This window comes from Lissotriton helveticus, chromosome 10 (genome assembly GCF_964261635.1).
Source record: "Lissotriton helveticus chromosome 10, aLisHel1.1, whole genome shotgun sequence".
Lineage (NCBI taxonomy): Eukaryota > Metazoa > Chordata > Amphibia > Caudata > Salamandridae > Lissotriton > Lissotriton helveticus.
This window is the reverse complement of record NC_136071.1, coordinates 219,026,067-219,048,684: the sequence shown is the minus strand read 5'-3', so window position 1 is coordinate 219,048,684 and position 22,618 is coordinate 219,026,067. Positions and strand designations below refer to the sequence as shown.

Below are 22,618 nucleotides of genomic sequence, written 5' to 3'. Positions count from 1 at the left end.
AGCCACACACCAAAATGGGGCAGTACTCCTCCTGACAGCCCTTCAGCTCTTCTTCTTGGCAGAGTCCTCAGTCAAGAAGTGTTCTAAAGATGTGGAGTTACATGTCCAATACTCATACCGCTTTTGACCTTTGAAGTAGGCATACTTCAAAGGAAAATCTTTGTTGTCCAGAAACTCTTGCCTTGGATCCAGACACACTACCGAAGGGTGGAGACAGCATCGTGAGAGGCAAGTCACAGCCCTAGTCAGGTGTCAGTGACAACTCCTCCCACCACTCTAGCTCAGGAAGGCCCATTGGCCTGGTGATGGGGCATCAGGATATGCAGGGCACAGCTCAGCTCTATTTGTGTGACTGTCTAGAGTGAATGCACAAACAACCCAGCTGTCAGTCTTAACCAGACTTTGATTCCACAGGCAGGCAGAGGCACAGGATGTTAAGCAAGAAAATTCCCCCTTTCTAAAAGTGGCATTTTCAAACACACAATTTAAAAACCACCTTCACTAATAGATGTATTTTTAAATTCTGGAATCAGGCAGTACAAACTCCAATTTTCTACCTCTTCCCAATTGAAAGTTACACTTGCCAGATGTTACAAGGCATCTCAAATGATAACCTATGGGAGAGATATCTCTTGCAATAGTGAAAAACGAAATTGGCAGCATTTCACTGTCAGGACATGTAAAACACACCAGTAAAGGTCCAACCTTTCACATACATGGCACCACACCCACAGGGGTACCTTGGGCCTACCTTAGGTGTGCCTTACATGTAGTAAAGGGGAAGGTTTGGTCCTGGCAGGGCTACTCATGTGGGTGGCACAATCAGTGCTGCAGGTACACTAGTGGCATTTGATTTACAGGCCCTGGGCACCCACGTGTATTTTACTAGGGACTAACCAGTAAATCAAATATGCCAGCCATGATAACCAATCCCAAACATAATTTACACAGGAAGCACTTGCACTTTTGCACTGATCAGCAGTGGTAAAGTGCTCAGAGTACACAAACAAGCAAAAACAAAGTCCAGCACACAATCAAAAGCACAGGAGGTAGAGGCAAAAAGACTGGGGAAACCATGAGAAGGATACCAGGTCTAACAAAGAAGATGTATAAAATGCCCCAGGAATACTCCAGACCCCTTGGATGGGGGATGCAATCACAAAATACATGCCCCGTCATGGGGTGGGAGAGTTATGTTATATTATTAATACTTCTAAAGCGTGTGAATACCCGGAAGAGTTTTTCCTTTTCCAACCCAAAGGTATATGGGAAGTGTTAGACCTGTCTGCTTCTGGGGATACTCTAACCATTATTATTTATTTTTGTCCCCCTTAGCCTCCCAGAGTTTCTATTTTTATTTTTTACATATACGTCCATCCGGATTTTTCAATGCTGTCAGGGGGCTAGGTGTTCCTTGGCTATGACGCCATTTTTCCCTCATAACCTGTGAGGCCTAGTCAGGCCCCTTGAAAATCTAGGGACCTCCAGAAACCTAAAATGGTGTCCACCAACTGCCATAACGGACACTACTGGAGGACAGGCCCATAGGCTAACATAGGGAACTTTCTAGAATCAACCAGAGACTTCTGCAGGTCTCAGGCCACCCTATATAAGGCCAGTGACCAGCAGCCATTTTGTGCTGACCCAAGAGTGGAGGAGTGAGGCAGTGGTGAGAGGAGGTGGACGCACTGAGAGCAGCTAGTTTGTCTTGGAGGCAGACAGTCACTTCAGAGAGACGTTCCCCCTTCAGCCTCTGACCAATCCCTCCCCATACATCAACTATTAAGAAGAAAAGCACCCTGCGTGTGAAGGAAGACCCTTCTTAACCTGAGCCCCCGTGAACCCTGTCAGGGAGCTCTTAAAAGAGGATTTCCCACACTTCCAATTTCACCTACCAGCGTGGAAGAACAGCTGTGAGCCCCGTGACGCGGCTGAAGTTCCTTGTCGTGCTCTGGGGAAGCTGTGGGTCTGTGAAGCCTTAGAAGACCTAAAGAGCGTGAGCGCTGCTTGAAAACCTCCTTCCTGTGAAGCCGGTGAGGGAAGTGACTGGGGAAGAGCAGTGGCGCTGCTCCGATCGGCTGTGGGACCCCGGGGGCACCAGCCGCGTTAATCGAAGAAGAAAGCGCTTCCGCGCATGTCCTCAGCGGGAACACTATCGTGGAGGCAGGAGGGGCCTAGGGTCGGGCAGGCCCAGAAGAGCAGCGACCCCGAGGTGAGCAGCGACACACCCGCTGACACGCCTACAAACCCCAAGTAAGCCGGGTAGTGTGGGAGCGGGAGGCGGCAGCACCGAGTGCCTAGAAAGCGGAACAGTGGGGCTACGCCCCAAACGACTAACTGAACAGACCAAGGAAGCCTGACTCGAGGAAGGGGGCTAGTGAACTGCCCAGCCCATATTAAAATATCCGATAATTAACTCAGAGGAGAGAGGAGAAAGGTGTGCAGGGAACTACAAGGTTCCTGAGTAAAAACCCTTACAGACTAATGTTAATTGAGGGAGTAGATTCTCTACCAGAAAGGTGCAGCCTGTAAATTAACTAGAGGGGAGCCTTGCTAATTCTACTGTGTCTTCCTTTTAGCTACATAACTGGTGGGTTATGCTTTGAAGATTTACATCCAGTAGAGGTCTGTTGAGTTGAGCAGATACTCAAGAGCTGTGGGGTAATGTACTTGTTTATGAGTAGTTGAAAGACATATTGACATTGTAGACTGCACTTTCCTTTCTGTAATCTTATAGTAATGAAGTGTATTGTGACCTGAACAGCAACTGACCACAAATGTACCTTTGATTTTATAATCTAACCGGGAAAAGTATTGAAGTGTGATTTGAGATTCATGAACAAGGTGTAAAGTAATTGCGTATTATTCCTGTCCAAAAGCAGATCCAGAAAAGAGTCATATTATTTTTATAAAAGGTAACGGTATTTTTCCAAACATTGGTGTTGTGTCTTTTATTTTAGTGGTTCATCACTGAGTTACTGTGAGTGAGACTTGTAAGCACTTAACCAATGCCTTGAGTTAGCTGTAGCCACTACTGTGCCAAGCTACCTTATGTAGACTTGGAAAACCTAGGTCCAACATAATTGGTGTTTCAGCGGTGGGATCACGGATTTGTGCTTAAACTCACTTAGTAGTAACGCAGTGCCAACCACGGGACCCCACCTGGAGTTTTCTCCCTGCGGCCCTCCTAATCTAATTTTTGTTTTTTCTAAATTTATTTCTGGTGGTGGGTGGAGGTTAACCTCAGGTCACTTCGTGGTTTTCTCCTGTGAGTAATTTTATACCATGGCAAAGATGGAGGTGAATCTCAAAGAGCTGGAAGCCAATACTGTGGCCCAACTCAGGGATTGGTGTCAGCAGAAAGGGGTATTTTTTAATAAAGGTGCCAAGAAAGGAGAGTTGCTGACAAGCATAAGGGCATGGGTGGAAGCTCGTCTAAGGGAGGAACCAGAAACGGAAGTGGGTGATGGGGACACTGTTACTGAGGCTGCATTGCTGAACCAAATGGGGAGACGGAATCTTCTGACAGGTCCCAGGATACCTTCAAGGGCAAGCAGCAGCGTTTCAGACAGGGGCTTAACCGAAGCCGAGCTAGAAGATAGGAGGGAAGAGAGGAGGTTGAGAATAGAACTAGCCAGGATGGACATGGAAAGGGAGGATAAGAGGTTGGCGCATGAGCGGACCATCAAAGAGATGGATTTACAAGCCCTAAACCGAGGATCCCCCAAATCAGAGAATGGTGGCAGCGATACCCAGACCAACATCAGAGAACCCAGACCTTACCTACCAAAAGATATTATGGCATGCTATGTACCCAGTGATGACATTGCCAAATGGCTAGCCGCCTACGAGGTCTCACTGAGGGCCCATGGGATCTTGGAAGTCCACTGGGGGGGTGGGTTATATAAATACATGCCCCCCACTGGCAGGGATACCTTGTTGGCCCTAGAACATAGTGAACAGACCTACTACCCGGCTATGAAGTCAGCGCTGTTAAGAAAGTTTGGGTTGACCCCTGAGAAGTATAGGCAAAAGTTCCGGGGCAGCCACAAACTAGGCACGCAGAACTGGGTAGATTTTTTGGATTACGCCAGGAAGGCCCTGGAGGGTTGGGTGAGAGGCAGCGAGGTAGGGGACTATGAGGGTTTATATGACCTCATACTCAAGGAACACCTACTCGAGAAATGTCTTCCCGAACTACAACAGCATCTGGTGGACAGCAAGCTGACCAGCCCCAGGAAGCTTGCTGAGGAGGCGGACATCTGGGTTAGTACCCGGGTGTCGACTAAGGGGACTGGAGGGGATTCCCAGAAGCATGGACAGGGCGCCCCCCAGAAGAAAGAGGGAGGGGAAACTAAGAGGGAGTTCTCTAAAGGGCCACAAAATACTTCACAAGGAAGGGGAAGAGGATTCATCCCTAGGAATAACCCCCCTCGCAACCCTACCCCTGGCCAAAGCCAGCAGCCAAGGGTTGTTCATTGTTTTGAGTGTGGTGGTGTGGGACACTATAAAGGAGATGTGAGATGCCCAAAAAGACCACCCCCTCCCACTGGAGGAAAAGCCCCGGGAATAACTAGTGTAGTGCTCGGGGAGGAGATGCCTTTGGGTAACGGAGGGGAGCGGGCGGGTGTCACTTTAGTGTCCCTGGGAGATGAGGAGATGGTTCCAAAGACCCAACTGCCCTCTAATACTACTAAGTATGAGCAGTGGGTCACCATCAATGGCCGTAGAGGGGAGGCTCTGAGAGATACAGGAGCCAGCATGACTATGGTAAGGAGTCAGCTGGTGTCTCCAGAGCAGGTCATTCCGGATGTACTCCATCCCGCCGTAATGGCTGACGGCAGATTGGGCCACTACCCTGTGGCTGAGGTTCCCTTTGAGTGGGGAGGGGTTGCAGGTCCACTTCAAGTTGCCGTAAGCCCTGCCGTGCCTGTTGACTGCCTGTTAGGGAATGATATGGAGCACAATGCTTGGAGGAGGGTGGAGTACCAGACTCACTCTGAGATGCTGGGACCTCCTCACTGGACTTGTGTCAGCACAAGGTCCGCGACTGCCCGAAGGGGGAGTTCACTTACGCTGGAGCCTGGAACAATGGCCCAGCCGGCTGCCAGAGAGGAGAAGGACAGGAGGCCGGAGGACCCTGCCTCGACATCTCCACCGCGTGAGACCGCCGGGCCACCTGCGGAGGTGGATCTGGAGTCCACAGGGGAGAATGTCGCTTCCCTGGAAAACCTACCCATCCCTACTGAATGGCATGTGGAGGGAGGTCCTTCCCGGGAAGAGTTCTGCAAAGCTCAGAAGGAGTGTCCTACTCTCGAGGGGCTGCGGCAACAGGCCAAAGCCCAGGCAGCAGGGAACATTGAAGGGAGCTACCAGATTTACTGGGAGGATGGACTCCTCTACAGTGAGCCCAAGGCACCTGGACATGGTTCAACCAGGGCCTTGGTGGTCCCTCAATGCTTTAGAGCCTTTCTACTGGAACTGGCTCATGAGATACCATTGGCAGGACACCTAGGACAGGACAAGACCTTTGCCTGGCTTGTCCCCCACTTCTACTGGCCTCGAATGAAAGTGGCGTCGGATACATATTGTCGGACGTGTGTGTCTTGCCAAGCCAGTGGGAAAACAGGGGTGAAGCTAAAAGCTCCCCTGGAACCACTACCTGTCGTTAGCACCCCCTTTGAGAGGGTGGGCATCGACATTGTAGGGCCATTGGATCCACCAACTTCAGCTGGACACCGGTTCATACTGGTTTTGGTGGATCATGCCACACGGTACCCAGAGGCAATACCTCTGAGGACCATCACTGCACCTGCAGTGGCAAGGGCCCTGATGGGGATCTTCACCCGAGTGGGTTTCCCCAAGGAGGTTGTGTCCGACAGGGGGACTAACTTCCTGTCAGCATACATGCGGGCTATGTGGAAGGAGTGCGGCGTTACCTATCGGTTTACCACTCCTTATCACCCACAAACCAATGGTCTTGTGGAAAGGTTTAACAAAACCTTGAAAGGTATGATACGGAGTCTACCTGAGAGCCTGCGGAGGAAATGGGACATCCTCCTACCCTGTCTCTTGTTTTCCTACAGGGAAGTGCCACAGAAGGGAGTGGGCTTCAGCCCCTTCGAACTTTTGTACGGGCACCCTGTAAGGGGACCTCTCAGCCTGGTGAAAGACGGATGGGAACAGACTCCCAGGAAGCTTCCCCAGGACGTGGTGAGCTACATGCTGGCCTTCCGGAGCCAAATGGCTAAGTTGTGGAAGCAAGCTTCAGACAACTTGGAGGCCAGCCAAGCAGTTATGAAAGAGTGGTATGACCACAACGCTCACCCAGTGGAACTGGAGCCTGGACAGAAAGTGTGGGTAATGGAACCTGGAGAGCTAAATGCCCTCCAGGACCGTTGGACAGGCCCCTTTGAGGTTTTGGAGAAAAAGGGGAAGTCCACCTATTTGGTGGATCTTAAGACCCCGAGGCAGCCCCACAGGGTGCTGCATGCCAATCGCCTCAAGCCCCATCATGAGAGGCCCGAGGTTGTCTTAATGCTGGTAACCGATGGAGCAGAGGAAGAAGAAAGTGAACCTCTCCCTGATCTTCTCTCGACCCAAGAAAAGGATGGGTCGGTGGAGGGAGTGATTTTCTCGCCATCCCTGACTCCTGAACAGCAGAGTGATTGCCGCCAGATCCTGGAGCAATTTTCTCCTCTGTTCTCCCTTGTCCCAGGTAGGACCCACCTGTGTACCCATGACGTGGACACAGGAGACAGCCCACCTGTGAAATCTAAAATCTACCGGCTGTCGGACAAGGTGAAGGCCAGCATCAAAAGTGAAGTCGCCAAGATGCTGGAGCTAGGGGTGATTGAACCTTCTGGTAGCCCTTGGTCTAGCCCGGTGGTTTTGGTACCAAAAGCTGCCCCACCAGGCACCACACCTGAATTGAGATTCTGTGTGGACTACCGAGGCTTGAATTCAGTAACCAAAACTGACGCACATCCCATCCCACGGGCGGATGAGCTTATTGACCGGCTGGGAGCTGCTCAATACTTAAGTACCTTTGACCTAACTTCAGGGTACTGGCAGATTTCCCTTACTGAGGAGGCGAAGGAAAGGTCAGCCTTCTCTACACCTCAGGGACACTACCAATTTCGTGTGATGCCCTTTGGGCTCAAGAATGCCCCTGCCACTTTTCAGCGGCTGGTGAACAGGGTCCTTTCTGGAATGGAAGCTTTTTCTGCTGCATACCTGGATGACATTGCTGTCTTCAGTAGCAGCTGGGAGGACCATTTGCAGCACCTGCAAGCTGTTCTTCATGCCCTGCAACAGGCTGGCTTGACCATCAAGGCCAGCAAGTGTCAGATCGGACAGGGGTCGGTGGTGTACCTAGGTCACTTGGTGGGCAGAGGGACGGTGCAGCCCCTCCAGGCAAAGATTGAGGCTATCATCGCCTGGGAGCCCCCCAAGACTCAAACAGAGGTCCGAGCCTTCCTGGGCCTCACTGGATACTACCGTCGCTTCGTGAAGGGGTATGGCACTATTGTGGCACCCCTCACTGAACTTACTTCCAAGAAGCAACCCCGACGGGTAGTCTGGACGGAGGCTTGCCAGCGAGCCTTCATGACCTTGAAACAAGCATTGTGTTCCGCTCCCATTCTCAAGGCCCCTGATTTTGCTAGAGAATTCATTGTCCAAACAGATGCGTCAGAACATGGCATTGGGGCAGTGTTATCGCAGCTAAATGATGAGGGCTTGGATCAACCCGTGGTCTTCCTGTCTAGGAGACTACTCCCCAGGGAAAGGAGGTGGAGTACAATTGAGAGAGAAGCCTTTGCGGTGGTTTGGGCTCTGAAGAAGCTGCGGCCATACTTGTTTGGCTCGCACTTCCTAGTTCAGACTGACCACCGCCCCCTTCGTTGGCTGATGCAAATGAAGGGGGAGAATCCCAAGTTGCTGAGGTGGTCCATCTCCCTACAGGGAATGGACTTTAGGGTGGAACATCGACCTGGGACGGACCATGCCAATGCAGACGGTCTATCCAGGTACTTCCGCCTTAGTGATGAGGACTCCCAAGGGGTTGGGTAGTTCTCCCCACTTTCAGCTGGGGGGGACGCGTGTTAGACCTGTCTGCTTCTGGGGATACTCTAACCATTATTATTTATTTTTGTCCCCCTTAGCCTCCCAGAGTTTCTATTTTTATTTTTTACATATACGTCCATCCGGATTTTTCAATGCTGTCAGGGGGCTAGGTGTTCCTTGGCTATGACGCCATTTTTCCCTCATAACCTGTGAGGCCTAGTCAGGCCCCTTGAAAATCTAGGGACCTCCAGAAACCTAAAATGGTGTCCACCAACTGCCATAACGGACACTACTGGAGGACAGGCCCATAGGCTAACATAGGGAACTTTCTAGAATCAACCAGAGACTTCTGCAGGTCTCAGGCCACCCTATATAAGGCCAGTGACCAGCAGCCATTTTGTGCTGACCCAAGAGTGGAGGAGTGAGGCAGTGGTGAGAGGAGGTGGACGCACTGAGAGCAGCTAGTTTGTCTTGGAGGCAGACAGTCACTTCAGAGAGACGTTCCCCCTTCAGCCTCTGACCAATCCCTCCCCATACATCAACTATTAAGAAGAAAAGCACCCTGCGTGTGAAGGAAGACCCTTCTTAACCTGAGCCCCCGTGAACCCTGTCAGGGAGCTCTTAAAAGAGGATTTCCCACACTTCCAATTTCACCTACCAGCGTGGAAGAACAGCTGTGAGCCCCGTGACGCGGCTGAAGTTCCTTGTCGTGCTCTGGGGAAGCTGTGGGTCTGTGAAGCCTTAGAAGACCTAAAGAGCGTGAGCGCTGCTTGAAAACCTCCTTCCTGTGAAGCCGGTGAGGGAAGTGACTGGGGAAGAGCAGTGGCGCTGCTCCGATCGGCTGTGGGACCCCGGGGGCACCAGCCGCGTTAATCGAAGAAGAAAGCGCTTCCGCGCATGTCCTCAGCGGGAACACTATCGTGGAGGCAGGAGGGGCCTAGGGTCGGGCAGGCCCAGAAGAGCAGCGACCCCGAGGTGAGCAGCGTCCTTCCTGTGAGCGGCCGTGCAGAGGCGGGAGAAGAGCGAGCGCTTCCGCGCATGCCCGGTGGTGAAGTGTGCCGCCTGAAGAGAGCCGGTCGCGTCACCAGAGGAGCGCCGCGTCGGAGCTCCAGTCATCGGACCCCTCGGAGGAGGCAGAAGCGCCACAGCGGACGTCGTGGTAGGAAACCTCGGGCGGGGAAAGCCTTTCCTGTCTTCCCCCGTCTGCCCGACTGCTTCCAGGCTCCATCGCGCGAAGAGGACACACCCGCTGACACGCCTACAAACCCCAAGTAAGCCGGGTAGTGTGGGAGCGGGAGGCGGCAGCACCGAGTGCCTAGAAAGCGGAACAGTGGGGCTACGCCCCAAACGACTAACTGAACAGACCAAGGAAGCCTGACTCGAGGAAGGGGGCTAGTGAACTGCCCAGCCCATATTAAAATATCCGATAATTAACTCAGAGGAGAGAGGAGAAAGGTGTGCAGGGAACTACAAGGTTCCTGAGTAAAAACCCTTACAGACTAATGTTAATTGAGGGAGTAGATTCTCTACCAGAAAGGTGCAGCCTGTAAATTAACTAGAGGGGAGCCTTGCTAATTCTACTGTGTCTTCCTTTTAGCTACATAACTGGTGGGTTATGCTGTGAAGATTTACATCCAGTAGAGGTCTGTTGAGTTGAGCAGATACTCAAGAGCTGTGGGGTAATGTACTTGTTTATGAGTTGTTGAAAGACATATTGACATTGTAGACTGCACTTTCCTTTCTGTAATCTTATAGTAATGAAGTGTATTGTGACCTGAACAGCAACTGACCACAAATGTACCTTTGATTCTTATAATCTAACCGGGAAAAGTATTGAAGTGTGATTTGAGATTCATGAACAAGGTGTAAAGTAATTGCGTATTATTCCTGTCCAAAAGCAGATCCAGAAAAGAGTCATATTATTTTTATAAAAGGTAACGGTATTTTTCCAAACATTGGTGTTGTGTCTTTTATTTTAGTGGTTCATCACTGAGTTACTGTGAGTGAGACTTGTAAGCACTTAACCAATGCCTTGAGTTAGCTGTAGCCACTACTGTGCCAAGCTACCTTATGTAGACTTGGAAAACCTAGGTCCAACAGGAAGTGCCACCACTGAGGCAGTAATCCTCGCACCCATACCACACCCCAGCCCCCCAATGTGGCTTTACAGGCTGCCATTAAGTTTTATGCAGTGTGGGCCACTAAACAATTGAACATTGTATAACTCAATTCGCATTTATTTAAATCAACGCCACATGGGACGACTCCTGGTGGCCCACAGCGCTTGTAACCCCCCACACCCATGGACCACACACGAAACAGCAGCATCATCCTGTACTCCTCGCTCTCAATGAACTGCCAAATCAATGCCATTTTGTTCTCCTGCTTCCACATGTTCCACCTGCTTCGTAAAATCTTCAAGTAGATCCCCAGTGAGTCCAGGAAAACGGTCACCCACGCGCGCGTCAGCTGAATACTCTACTACGGCAATGCACTCTATGCCAGCACCACCCAGAATCTCCCCAAAAAACTGCAGAACATCCAGAACGCCTCCACCAGACTCATCCTGAACATTTTACGCCGCAGCCACATCACCGGCCACCTGAGAGACCTTCACTGGCTACCTATCAACAAAAGAATTACCGTAAAGCTGCTCACACACACCTACAAAGTTCTGCACAGCGCCGTACCTGCATACCTCAACCACTGCCTCCACTTCTACACTCCCACCTGACATCTCTGCTCTGCCCAACTGGCTCTGGCCACCATTCCATGGATCCGCAAGACCACGGATGGAGCAAGATCCTTCTGATACCTCACTGTGAAGACCTGGAACTCCCTGCCTCTGCACCTCAGGCAATCACCATTGCTGCCTCGATTAAGGAAGTACCTGAAGACCTGGCTCTTTGACTGAACCGCAGATCCTACCACCCCTCAGTGCCTTGAGACCCTCATGGGTGAGTAGTCGCACTATAAAAGAAACCTGATTGATTTATTTATTTATAGAGTTTTATATAGCGCAAACTTGATTGAACTTTATAGCCCTGATGAGATCTTTGGGCTCAGATGCACGAAGCCCTTGTGTTGCCATTGCAGCACGCAAGGTGGAGCAAGGCGGGGCAAGGCAACGCAAGGGCTTCAGTGAAATTTACTGAGCAACGCAAAGCCACCTTGTTGGCTTTTTGTGGCTCATTGAATCTGGAGTAATGCAAAGCAGCGCCAGTCACTGCCTTGAAATGCTCTGCCCTAGGAAAGGGTTCCTGGGTGGATTGTAGGTGTGTATATGCATTCACCAGTGGACTTTGGTGCATTCCCAGATTTACTAAGGCTTGTAAACCTGGGAATGCTTCATAATGCTATACCATCCCAGGTGAGGTGCAACAAGAAGAAATATGTTTATTCCTTCTTGTTTTACTGCTTTCAATTTGTGCTACATTCTGCAGCACATATAGAAAGAGGAAATAGACTCAGAGGAATGATTTTAGGCAGGAAGTTGTGTTAGTAGATATGGCGCTTTCCTGCCCTCTCCCTGTCACACAATGCAGCACAGTTGTTTTTTGGGTTGGGTTGTGTGACTTTTTAATAAATATGCCCCCTGTGTTAAAATTCAAATTTCAGATGATTGCACTGTCACTACATTCCTTTGAAAAAGCACATCAACGATGTACAAATATTTTGCATATTGACTTCAATGAAGTATACAGTTTCAAAAGTGTGTAGTATCCATCAGCACATTTTTATATTAAAGTCTTTGTTTTTTATTTGATCGTTTCAAGGAGAAACATTTATGAAATCTGAGGCAACTTCAAAGCTGCCATCACAGGAACCATTTCCCACATATACCTACTATACTCATAGTTTGTCTAATGGTTTCAAGAGGTATTGTTCCTGGACACTTACACAAAGAAACCCACTCAGACACGTGTACACACAGACATGCAGGTACAACACACACACACACTCAAATGCACCTTAATCGCACACACATATAACTGTATGAGAAATGCCTCCAAAGGACTAAGTAAAGACTGAGGATGCGATCAATTGCCATTCAAAACCCCAAAAATTTAGGCGAAGTAGTTTACCAGCATAAAAGAGAAGGATGTGTCAAACAATAACAAGCCATAATATGTATAGTGGAATTCACACTGTTACCCTAGCAGAAACATCAATTTCCTCTATCAAGAAGGTAAACGCCATTGGTTCACAGTGCCTGCCCCAAATTAAGATGTTAAGCCAATGTTCCCTAAGTCCCATCTGCCTGCTCCATGTGCGGCTCACAAGCCCAGCTCCCGCCCACGGCTAGCGCGCTGCGGATAGCTCACTCTTTGTTGTTGCCCCTGGCGATCACAGCCGTCGATTTTGTTTTGAAACCCTGAAGCAAAGGAAAGCTTTCTACTCCTGGCCTGCTATTACAGTGGCATCACAGGTGATGGCTGCCTAAAGGAAGGGATCAAGCAGATTTGAATGCCTGGAGGAAAAGGATGCTGTGTGAACAGAGAGAGAGCATTACTCACCTAGTTTCCCAAACAACTCCACTCCCAGGGCAGCATAGATAAAAAACAGCAGCATAAAAAGTAGGCCAAGGTTTCCTACCTACACAAGGAGAAAACAAGAAGAAGAATTAGGTGTAGCTGGGTTCTATGATGAACTGAACAGGGTGAATGAACCTCATGGATAAGTTCCATTGGCATGCAGCATAACTACATGCTAAAGAGATTTACTCTAGAGTTTCATCAAAACTGTAAAGGTTATCTTTAAAAAGAATGATACCATTAAGCTCAAAATATTATATACAAAATACTTCTGTTCTCAGCATTATATGCAGAACAACTTTACACGGTCAAAGGACTGTGGAAAATATCAGTAGAGCACGCACATTTGATAGGATTAACATTACATTAACATTTTAATAAGGTTCTCTGGGCAAATTACATAACAACATGATAACAAGAAAACAAATCACTCCCATTCTATGACAAAATAGAAACACAGACTAGCTCCTTTGTGGTAAACAACATGCTACCTATTCAAATCAACAAAAGTCCAATTTTACAAGGTGAGAGGCATCAATCTCCATGTGAGGGGCTTTAATGTAGCCTTATAGTCCGCCGTAGCGGGCTATACCGGCTATTAAAGGCCCGCTGAATCGTTAAAGACCCGAGCCAAAGCCGAGGGACTTTAACAAGACAGCGGGACTTTAATAGCTGTATAGCCCTGCTACGAAGGGCTATAAGGCTATTAGAACATTCTGCCACTAGAGGGCAGAATGTTCTAACAAATTAAACAAAGGGTTCTTGAAGCTCGAGGGGATATAAATCCCCTCGAGCTTCGAGAAGCCTTTGAAGAACATTAGAATGTTGCTCTGCGGGTCTTTACCGGCCCGTAGAAGCAGGGAGCACTCCATTGTCTGCAATGGAGCTCCCAACATTCCAATGTTCTAATGTTAATTAGAACATTGGAATGTTGGAATGTTTGGTGCTTCATTGAAGACAATGGAGTGCTCCGGGTTCTAATGGATGGTAGACGTCCAGAGAGTAACATTCCAATGTGTTTTTCATTTCACAGCTGTTGCTGTGAACAAAGACCTCTCTGAGCCCGAGGGGATTTAAACCCCCTCAGGTTCTAAGAGGCCTCTAGGGGCGGAGTGTTCTGATAACCTAAGAGCCCTCCGTAGCAGGCTGCACCAGCCATTAAAGACCTGCTCCCTTGTTAAAGCTGGAGCAGGCCTTTAATATGAGGTAGAGCCTGCTACGTCAGGTGTAAAGCTTTAGTAGATTCAGTATATGACTTTACCAAGTGTAGAACACTGGAATGTTAAGCAAGGGAACTGAAGCCACAGTCTTAATCGCAGCTGTAGCTGTGTGCCCACAAAACCCAAACAATCCAACTGCTAAAAGGTGTGCTGGTCTTTTTGAGGAATCCCTGGCTTGCCCTTAGTACAGTGGCTAAAGCAGCATGATGTTCCTCAGAGAAGCGCATGTGTGATATGATACACGTGAAACAACAACAGACCAGTACATAGTTGAGAAATAAAGACATTAAATTAAGTTAGATAAAATAGAAAAGAGAATGAGTAAATTGACACAAAAAAAGAAGATAACTGGGTTTAGAATTCAGGGTTAGTAACTAAAACAGAAATTGTTCCCTTGAAAAAATAGGAAATTAAAAATCAATGTGAGACCATGAGGTATAGTAACCCAGGACATAAGCTCACTTCACAGCCAACTCCTGATGCACTACAGCCAGGCAGAAGTGAGTGGTTAGATTTGGTCAAAGCTTAACTTCTGTCTTAGAAACTTCTCCGGTGCTCAAAAATGTTTTGTGCCTCAAGACTAAAAGCTGTACCAAGAAGGGCTGCATAACTTCAGAAACTTCTGTTGAGTGGCCTCGCTGTTTCTTTGAACTTCGCACCAGAGAGTGCCAAGCAGGAAGAAATTGTAAGATGAATCCACTGAGGTTATGTCTTTATTGGGTAGGCTTCCTTCTTCTGCAAGTTCTCTGAAGATTCAAGGCCTCATTTACAAGAAAATGATGCAGTGTGAGCCACAAGCCATTTTGCTGCGCCGAGCTGTGTCATTTTCAAAGCACATGGATATTAACAACAATATGACTCATTAGCGTGCTGGCCCTGCGCTGGCACACAATTGGCTGCCATGTGCCAGCGCAGACAACCTTGCGTCATTTTGCAAGGGTGCCTGCGCTGCAGAGATGATTGTTTTTGTACATGAAAGGACATCTTCCTGCACAAAAACAATCATTGATAGCATTTTCCTTTTTATCTATGCATGCTGCAGAATGCAGAAAGCATAGAAAGAGGAAGAAACAAAGAGAAATAAATGTATTTCTCCTTGTTGCGCAACTCCTACGCCTCCCCTGGGGAGGTGTAGAATTCTGATGCATTCCCAGCTTTACAAAACCTTGTAAATCTAAGAATCTGTCACGTTCCATAGATGCTGCGTAGAACCACTCACAGCAACACCCATGGAATGCCCCTTTCCAGCAGAGTAATGCATGAAAGGGACCAATATTTACAAGGCCATGAAAAGTCACGCAGGGTGAATTTCCGTAGCCTTGTAAATATGGACAAGTCCATTGCACCACCGTCAAAGAAAGTGACGCACTGGCGGCGCAATGGGCTTGTAAACGAGGCCCTAAATATTTTCTAAATCCCTTGTATTTAAACAGTTTTCTGACTTCCATTTGTTAACTCCAAAAGTCTTCAGATGGTATGGACTGAGTCCCTAGGCACCACTTTACTGCTTCAATTTACAGGAGGGTCACTCATATCCCAAGTTCAAGTTAATAGATATGTATCCATTTCTAATTGGTTTCTGGCACTGCTCTTCAGCAACTCCCACTTGCTTTTTCTGCAGGTGCTTTCTGCTCTCCTGAGGTATATGGGAAATGTTTCACAGATGCAGCCAAGAGAAATGCTTAGTTGTAACTGGGTGGTAGGCCTGTCAGCCATAGGGTGGTCTCCTCCCAAACCTTCTGCCTTCCTCCTCCTTTTTTGTGCTGATCTTGTTTTTTCTGGCCTTTGGACTCTGTGCACTTTACCACTGCTAACCCGTACTAAAGTGCTTGTGATCTTTTCTCTAAAAATGATAATATTGGCTATCCCCAATTAGCATATTTAAATTACTTGTAAGTCCCTACTAAAATAGTACTACATGTACTCAGGGCTTGTAAAGTAAATGCTAAATCCGGCCCTGCAGCACTGATTGTGCCATCCACTTTAAACATGTCTCAAGCTGGCCATTGCAGTGTGTGTGGCTTTAAACTGCCATTTGACCTGGCAAAATAAACCTTTTTCAAATAGAGCAAGACCTATCCTGCACTCATCAGCATTCTAGTTATGTCCTAGTAATCCAAATAATGTAAACCCAATGTATTTGAAAAGTAGGAGATGTAAATTTAAGTTATAAATGTCCTGGTAGTGAAAAACACTTAACTTCATTGTTCACTACTACAAGGCCGATCTTTCGCATAGAATAACATTGGAGTTACCTATTACATTTTATAAGAGTCATTTTCAAATGGAAAGAGATAACCAGTTCATGTTTGGTGCCTCTAGAATCACAATTTAAAATCCTAACTTATGGTAAAGTCGGATTTTAAATTGCAATTCCGAAAATGCCAATTTTAGAACGTTTACATTTTTCTGCCTTAGCCTTTTAGTGCCTGTAGCCTGCACCTGGGTCACATGACTGGGTGCAGCTGACAGTTAAGCTCTGTGTATTCGTGTATTCCCCCTAAACAGCCATACACAATAGGGACCTAGGTGTGCCTGGATGGTAAACACTGGCAGGATGAGAAGGAGGAGCTGGGCACAGCGCCACTTACACCTGAATAGGCTGTGTCCTGCCTCCACACAAAGGGCTTCATACCCACTGTAGTTAATCTGGAGCCAGGGCAGGGAAGTCAGGATGTCTGGAGACTTCAAAGGGAAACCTCTAGAACCCTATCCCCTACTTCAAAGGCACAACTATGTATAAATACTGAACCTCGGGCACCAACTCTTCAGTAAACTTCTGGACCTGTGGATACTCTTCCACGAAGGAGGACTGCTGTGTTGCTGAAGGACTTCCACTCTGCTGAACTGCACCCTGCTGGACTACTGCCTTCTTGTGCTGCTGCTTTGCTGTCCTGACCTGCTGCCCTCCTGCCTAGGTGAGGACTGGACTTATATCTCTTAAACCCAGAGTGACTCCAAGAGCTATTTGGCTGTCTTCCTGACCGAACCCTCAGGGACAGAAGGCTTCAACAAAACCTTGCACCTGCACCTGGACTCTCACATCTGTGAGTCTACTCTGCCAAGTAGTGCCACCCCAGTCCTGGACCCTTAGAAGTGGGCTTAAGGTGCTTTGCCAGCCTCTGTGAATCCAGCAGAACCGACACATCCTCTCTGCTGCGCAGTGCAACCCCGAGGAGAAACCACATATCTCTGTTGCTGCGTGGATTAGAACCATCGCAAAGACTTGCGTCAACGACACAGCCTGCATCGCCTTCAGAACCGCCACTGTGGAACGCATCCACAGCACATGCCCTCGCATCTCTTGTCGATGGCAGCCTCAATAAAGCCTCTGGATTCCACATGGCAGCCTTGTAATGCCGCCTTGACGCATCTTAGAACTCAGGCCTCTTAAACCCGGATCCTCGCAATGCTTCACAAATGAGGATTAAAACTAGGTTTCAAGGTATTTTGTTCAGCTGGCCTAATTGGGTCCTGGCAGCAGTCCTGTGCTCCATCGCAGTCAGCCTGAACGTTTGATTTTGTCCCAGTCCAGCACTCCCAGATATCCATAGTTGGTGCTTTACATCTTTTGGCACTATTTTTACTAATATCTTTAAATGTAATATCTCCAAATCTATTGTTGTTTGGTCTGGTTTTATTTATTAAAAACAACTCTATTTTTCTAACTCTGTGGTGAGATCCTTTTGTTGTGTGTTTTCTCTGTGTTACTGTTTGAAGTTTTGCACAAATACTTTACACATTGCTTCTGAGTTTAGCCTGAACGCTCTGTGCCAAGCTACCTGAGGTTTGAGCACAGGTTAATGTGGATTTTGCTTAAGACTTCACCAAGAATGGAGGTTGCTGCTTGAGAAGGATCTCACCCCCTAAAACAGTAACCCAATTTCTTACGCTGGTCCACTAGTTTCCTTCAAAGCAGGCCACAACTTCCTCTTTCCCACAACCTTCTTCACCCTCCAGATACAGGAGAGAAATTATACAGGGATAAGCAGGCTTCACTGGCAGGGTCCGACCCCCATGCCTTTTGGAGTCTGCAAGAGGGTATTATGACTAGAGCAGCTTTCCGACCCAGTGGTTCAAGACAAAGCTAGGAACAAAACTTTCCAAGTTGTGAATTCTTAAGTTCATCAAGCAAAAGTCTTCTCTCCATCATCTGTTTGGTTCACCTCTGTGCTAGCTGTAGGTGAAGCAGTGTAAAGAATCCAACCAGTCTGGACTGATTAAGACTCTTAATCTAACCATACTTAAATCCTGAGGACTCTCATTTATATCTTGTACAGCCGGACAATCCATTCTCTGTTCTCCTGAAAAGCTTTCAGGCAAGAGCTATCCCTGCTTAACTCCCTCCTGTTTTAAACCTCTCACATCCCAGTTACTCCAAACCCAGAATCAAAAGGAACCTGAAAGCACATGTTCCCAATTGCATTATTTCAAAAGCTGCTTTTGTTCCAAAGTGTAAAAAGATGGCCCTTTGATTCTAAACAAACGTTTCCTAAAGAGGCCATTTAAAAATTAGATGACTTGAAAGCCATCAGGACTCATTTTCATCCATTCCTAAAGCTATTGTAAGGGCTCTCTTTGCTGCACTGCTGGACGCCTAATTCAGGTACCTGTTTTGTCACCTGAGCGCTGAGGGGATGTGTGGGCTTGAGAATCTGCTCCTCTCAAAGGTTAGCAGTGAAGAATGTACTTGTAGTTTAACATTCACGAAGGGTTTCTAGAGCCCTGGCTCAGAAAACACACACATCTTAAATCATATTCAATTTTAAGTGCCACAGGGAAAGCTTTTTCTTCACTCTGACATCCTGTATGTGCAGTTATTACAACTCCCAAAAACCTTCACATGTATAAAGTTGATTTAACAAAGTGGCAGGTTTGGCAACTATCAAGTGTATTAACAGTTGTCATTGTCAAGAGGAGCATATGCAGGCGCGGCCCGTGCAGGTAAGACTGGTGGGTGGGGTGGGGGCTATTCGACATACAACGACTAAGGAAACTTAAATTTAAAAAAAAGAAAACCATGGTTGTCGTATGTCGAATCCCCCCACACACAGCCCCCACCCCACTGTTCTTACCTTCACGGGCTGCATCAGAGCATATGTAGCTGAGACCAGTTCAGAGAGCATCAGTTACTCAAGATGTCCAGAATTAAAAAATGGGGTGGCATGTCAACAAGATGGACTCTTTCCAGTAAATAATGTATTTTTTTTTTTAGGATGTTTTACATAGCTGCTGGCCTGACCTGAGGGTATTGGAGTGCTTTACATCAGATACAGTGCAGAGACTCACATAATACAATAATATTGTGGGTCGTTGGCGGAGAGTTCCGATTCGAAGCCTTGCAGACATAGAGTCGAAGCGGTGAGAGGTGTCTGCTTCCGCGGTCGGACTGATCCTATTGGTTCTCTAGGGAACGGTCAAGGAACAGGACTTTGAGCTGACTTTGGAATTTTACTAAAAAGGGGGAATAGTTCTGATGTGAGGAGGAATTGAGTTACAGATATTGGGCACGTTCCCGGCAAAGGATTGGGCCGCGTTTTTTTTCTTCGTGTTTTCAGCAGGATGAGTAGAAGAGAGTTCGAACTTCTGAGGGTCCTGGTCTGACCGGCTTTTTTTTAGTTTGGCAGCCCAATATTCAGGGCTGCCGGTGTGCAAGGCTTTGTGTGTGAGGCAGGCCGTTCTGAAGCTAGCCCGCATTTTGACTGGGAGCCACTTAAGTTCTCTGAGTGCAGGAGAAATGTGATTCGGGTGACCATTCTGGCTGCCGTGTTGAGCGGTGTTTTGACGGGAGCAAGATGTGATTTTGCTATTCCTAAGAGGACTGCATTCCCATAGTCTAGTCTTGACAGCACCAATGCTTGGGTGGCCTGTTTGAGATCATTGGGCGCGATGAAAGGTTTTAGAATGTATTATGAAAAGAAAGCATTAGGTTTGTGCAATGACACTCTACTTCCTGGACTGGTTTTAAGTTGTCTGAAGAGTGTTCTACAGCAAATAATAGAAAAAGTCTGCTTAGCTGTAAGGAAACTCAGAAGTGCATTGAGTATGAAATAAGGCATACATCCTTTAAGCATTTATCACCACACAGTGTACATGCCAAGTTTGGCCAAGTAGGTCAATGGCAGTGAGCAACTGAGTAAATTGCCTAATGCAGAGCCACAAGTTGGGGGAGATATGTGTGTTCTGCTCATATAATATAAATCTAGGCCTGGGCATCCTTTTAATTACATTGGAGAAATGTGCGCAATTTCAGCATTTCACATAATCTAAATTTGGGAGATTTGGCTGTATGCAATTTCATTTAATTGGTACACACAGGAAACTTGTTGGTACAGAAAATTTCTGCCTGAAAGATTTTTTATGCTTGGTGGTATCTTGTGAAAAATCTTAAATGACATGTAACCTTGATAAATACTTGCAAACAAAAATTTGAAATTTCATGAATTATTGTGAAATAATAGTGTGATTTTGCTCGCCTGAATAATAATAAAACATGCTACTCAATTAGTTGTAAATTGATACTAACAGGGCTATGAACCTACCTACACTAGCATGCATTGTGACTCAGATCCTAAATTTATACTTCACAAGACCTGATTCACAACTGTTTTTGGGGCACCAAAGTAGAATGTGCATGCACAAACAACAGCATTCGCGAATGCAAACCACTATTCCTGATTTACAAAATCAGGAATGCTAGGATTGTTCCCTCACTAATGTTATTTGCTTATTAGAAAATTCTTCTCTAAAATTGAATTTCTATGTGAGAAATTCTGTTTCAAGGGGCGGATTTGTGGGCTTTTCGGTGGTTTCTCGTGTAAAAGATGGATTAGGGGGCATATTCACAAGAAAATGTGGTTGCGTGGTGCTGCACCAAATTTGGCAGCACCGCACACTGACACTTTCAAACCTCAGGGATGCGCTGTATTCAGAAGACTATGACTCACTCCTTTCCCCTAGCACTGGTGCAAAAAAAGCTGCCTAGCGCCAGTACAGGCGCCAGCCGCCATGTTGCAAGGGTGCCTGCGCTACAGGAACGATTGTTTATGTGGAGTAAGGGACACCATCCTGCACATAAACAATCAAAAATGGTGATTTGTACATTTCTCCTCATTGCGCCATTCTAATGCCTGATATACCATGGCATTTATCTTTGGTGCTACATCGGCCTTCTAAATCTGGGGGCAGCATCAAAAAGCAATGGGTGTTGTGGTGGAACTTCCTCAGCAACACCCATTGCACGCCCCTTTGCCACAGAAGACTTCGGCGGAAAGGGGCATATTTACAAGGTGGCTTTAAGCCATGCAAAGTGGCTTAGCGCCACATTGTGAATATGGAAAAAAAGTGACGCTCCGGAGTCGGGTGGCGCTGAGGGCTTGTAAATATGCCCTTTAGTGCAATGCTCTGAATGAGTATGTCTTATTTGAAAGAAAGACTATTTAAGTAAGGGCCAAATTCATAATGGTACTAGTACTAACGTGTAGTAAAGTTACGAGTGCTGAGTCTCTGCACATAGGGGTCGATTAGGATGGCGGACGGACCTGCGTCCGTCCGCCACCCCAGAGTAGGAGGGACCGTCCGCAGGGGCAGCGGCGGTCCCTCCTGTGCAATTAGGATGTGACCGCCACCCAGGCGGTCACATCCTGTATTTTTAACATTGAGGCGGGTGCTGCTTCAAGCAGCACCCGCCGCAAGGTTAAAAATGAAAGCAGTGCATTTGCATGCACAAAGCGGCAGGCACCTCGAGGTGCCTGCCGCTTCGTGCACACAAATGCAGGGGGGTACCATAGGTACCCCCCATGTGCACCCCCACCCCCCTTCACCCCTGGGGGCCCGCAACGGGCCCCCAAACAAAAGTCCGTATGCCTTTTCACGGCGGAAATGCCGCCGTGGAAAGGCATAGAAATGCTGACATCCTAATATGCCTGGCGGTGTCTGATAGACACCGCCAGACATGTTAGAGCTTTTCCGCCACGGTCGGAAAGCGACCGCGGCGGAAAAGCTGCGGACGGTCTTCCTGACCCCCCAGCCATCCTAATCTGGCGGGGGGTCTGTGAAGGCTCCGCAGCGTTTTTTCCGCATCCTCCGGGCCGGCGGACTCTTCCGCCGGCCCGGAGGATGCGGAAAAAACGCTATCCTAATGAGGGCCATAATCTCCGCACTCAGGGCAGAATCCCCACACAGCGCACTCTCTGCAGTGCGCCATGTGGATTGCGTCTCGAGTGCAGCGACTTCTCCATGAGTGCAGAGAACTCTATATTCGTAACTTTATTAACCCCTTTGTTGCGCCCGTCGGCCAACAGCTGTCGCGAGCACTACCTCCGTAGTGCTGCGCCCGTCCGTTGGCCGACGCAGCCCCACCCACTTAATCAAACCGCCGCACCGCTGTGGAATTCCCGCCGCGGTTAAACATAAGTACCTTCATGAATCGGGCCCTTAGTCTCATAGTCTTTCTTTCAAAGACATACTCCTTCAGAGCATCTGGACCCTAAATGGTGCCAAATTTAAGCGAAATATTCCATAGATGGCATCTTTGCAGGGCAAACTCTGCTTCACATCACCAAAACACAGTGCCACCTATTCTATTACCTTGGATTGAGATTTCAGTAAGAAGGTACAACAAGAAAATCATATCACCGCATAAATGTAGTCCGTCCAAAATCTTAAATTGTTTATGTCCGTGTGTGGTTTACTTATTGTTGTATTTCTGTAATAATGTGGTAAAGAGACTTGCGGAAGGATTACCAGTAACACATTTAAACTTTTCTACGTTGTTTAGAACCAGAGTGAAGGCCT

At 47.6% G+C, this 22,618-nt stretch overlaps 1 protein-coding gene across 1 annotated transcript in view; it reads right to left on the bottom strand.

Moving 5' to 3' along the window:
- The window catches only part of LOC144786174 (voltage-dependent T-type calcium channel subunit alpha-1H-like), a 1,055,750-nt gene that overhangs the window by 94,756 nt on the left and 938,376 nt on the right, over positions 1–22,618 (bottom strand). Inside the window, exon 28 of the mRNA XM_078665169.1 lies at positions 12,585–12,663. Within this exon, the coding sequence (XP_078521295.1) occupies positions 12,585–12,663 (79 nt within the window). The remainder of the gene's footprint in view (positions 1–12,584; positions 12,664–22,618) is intronic.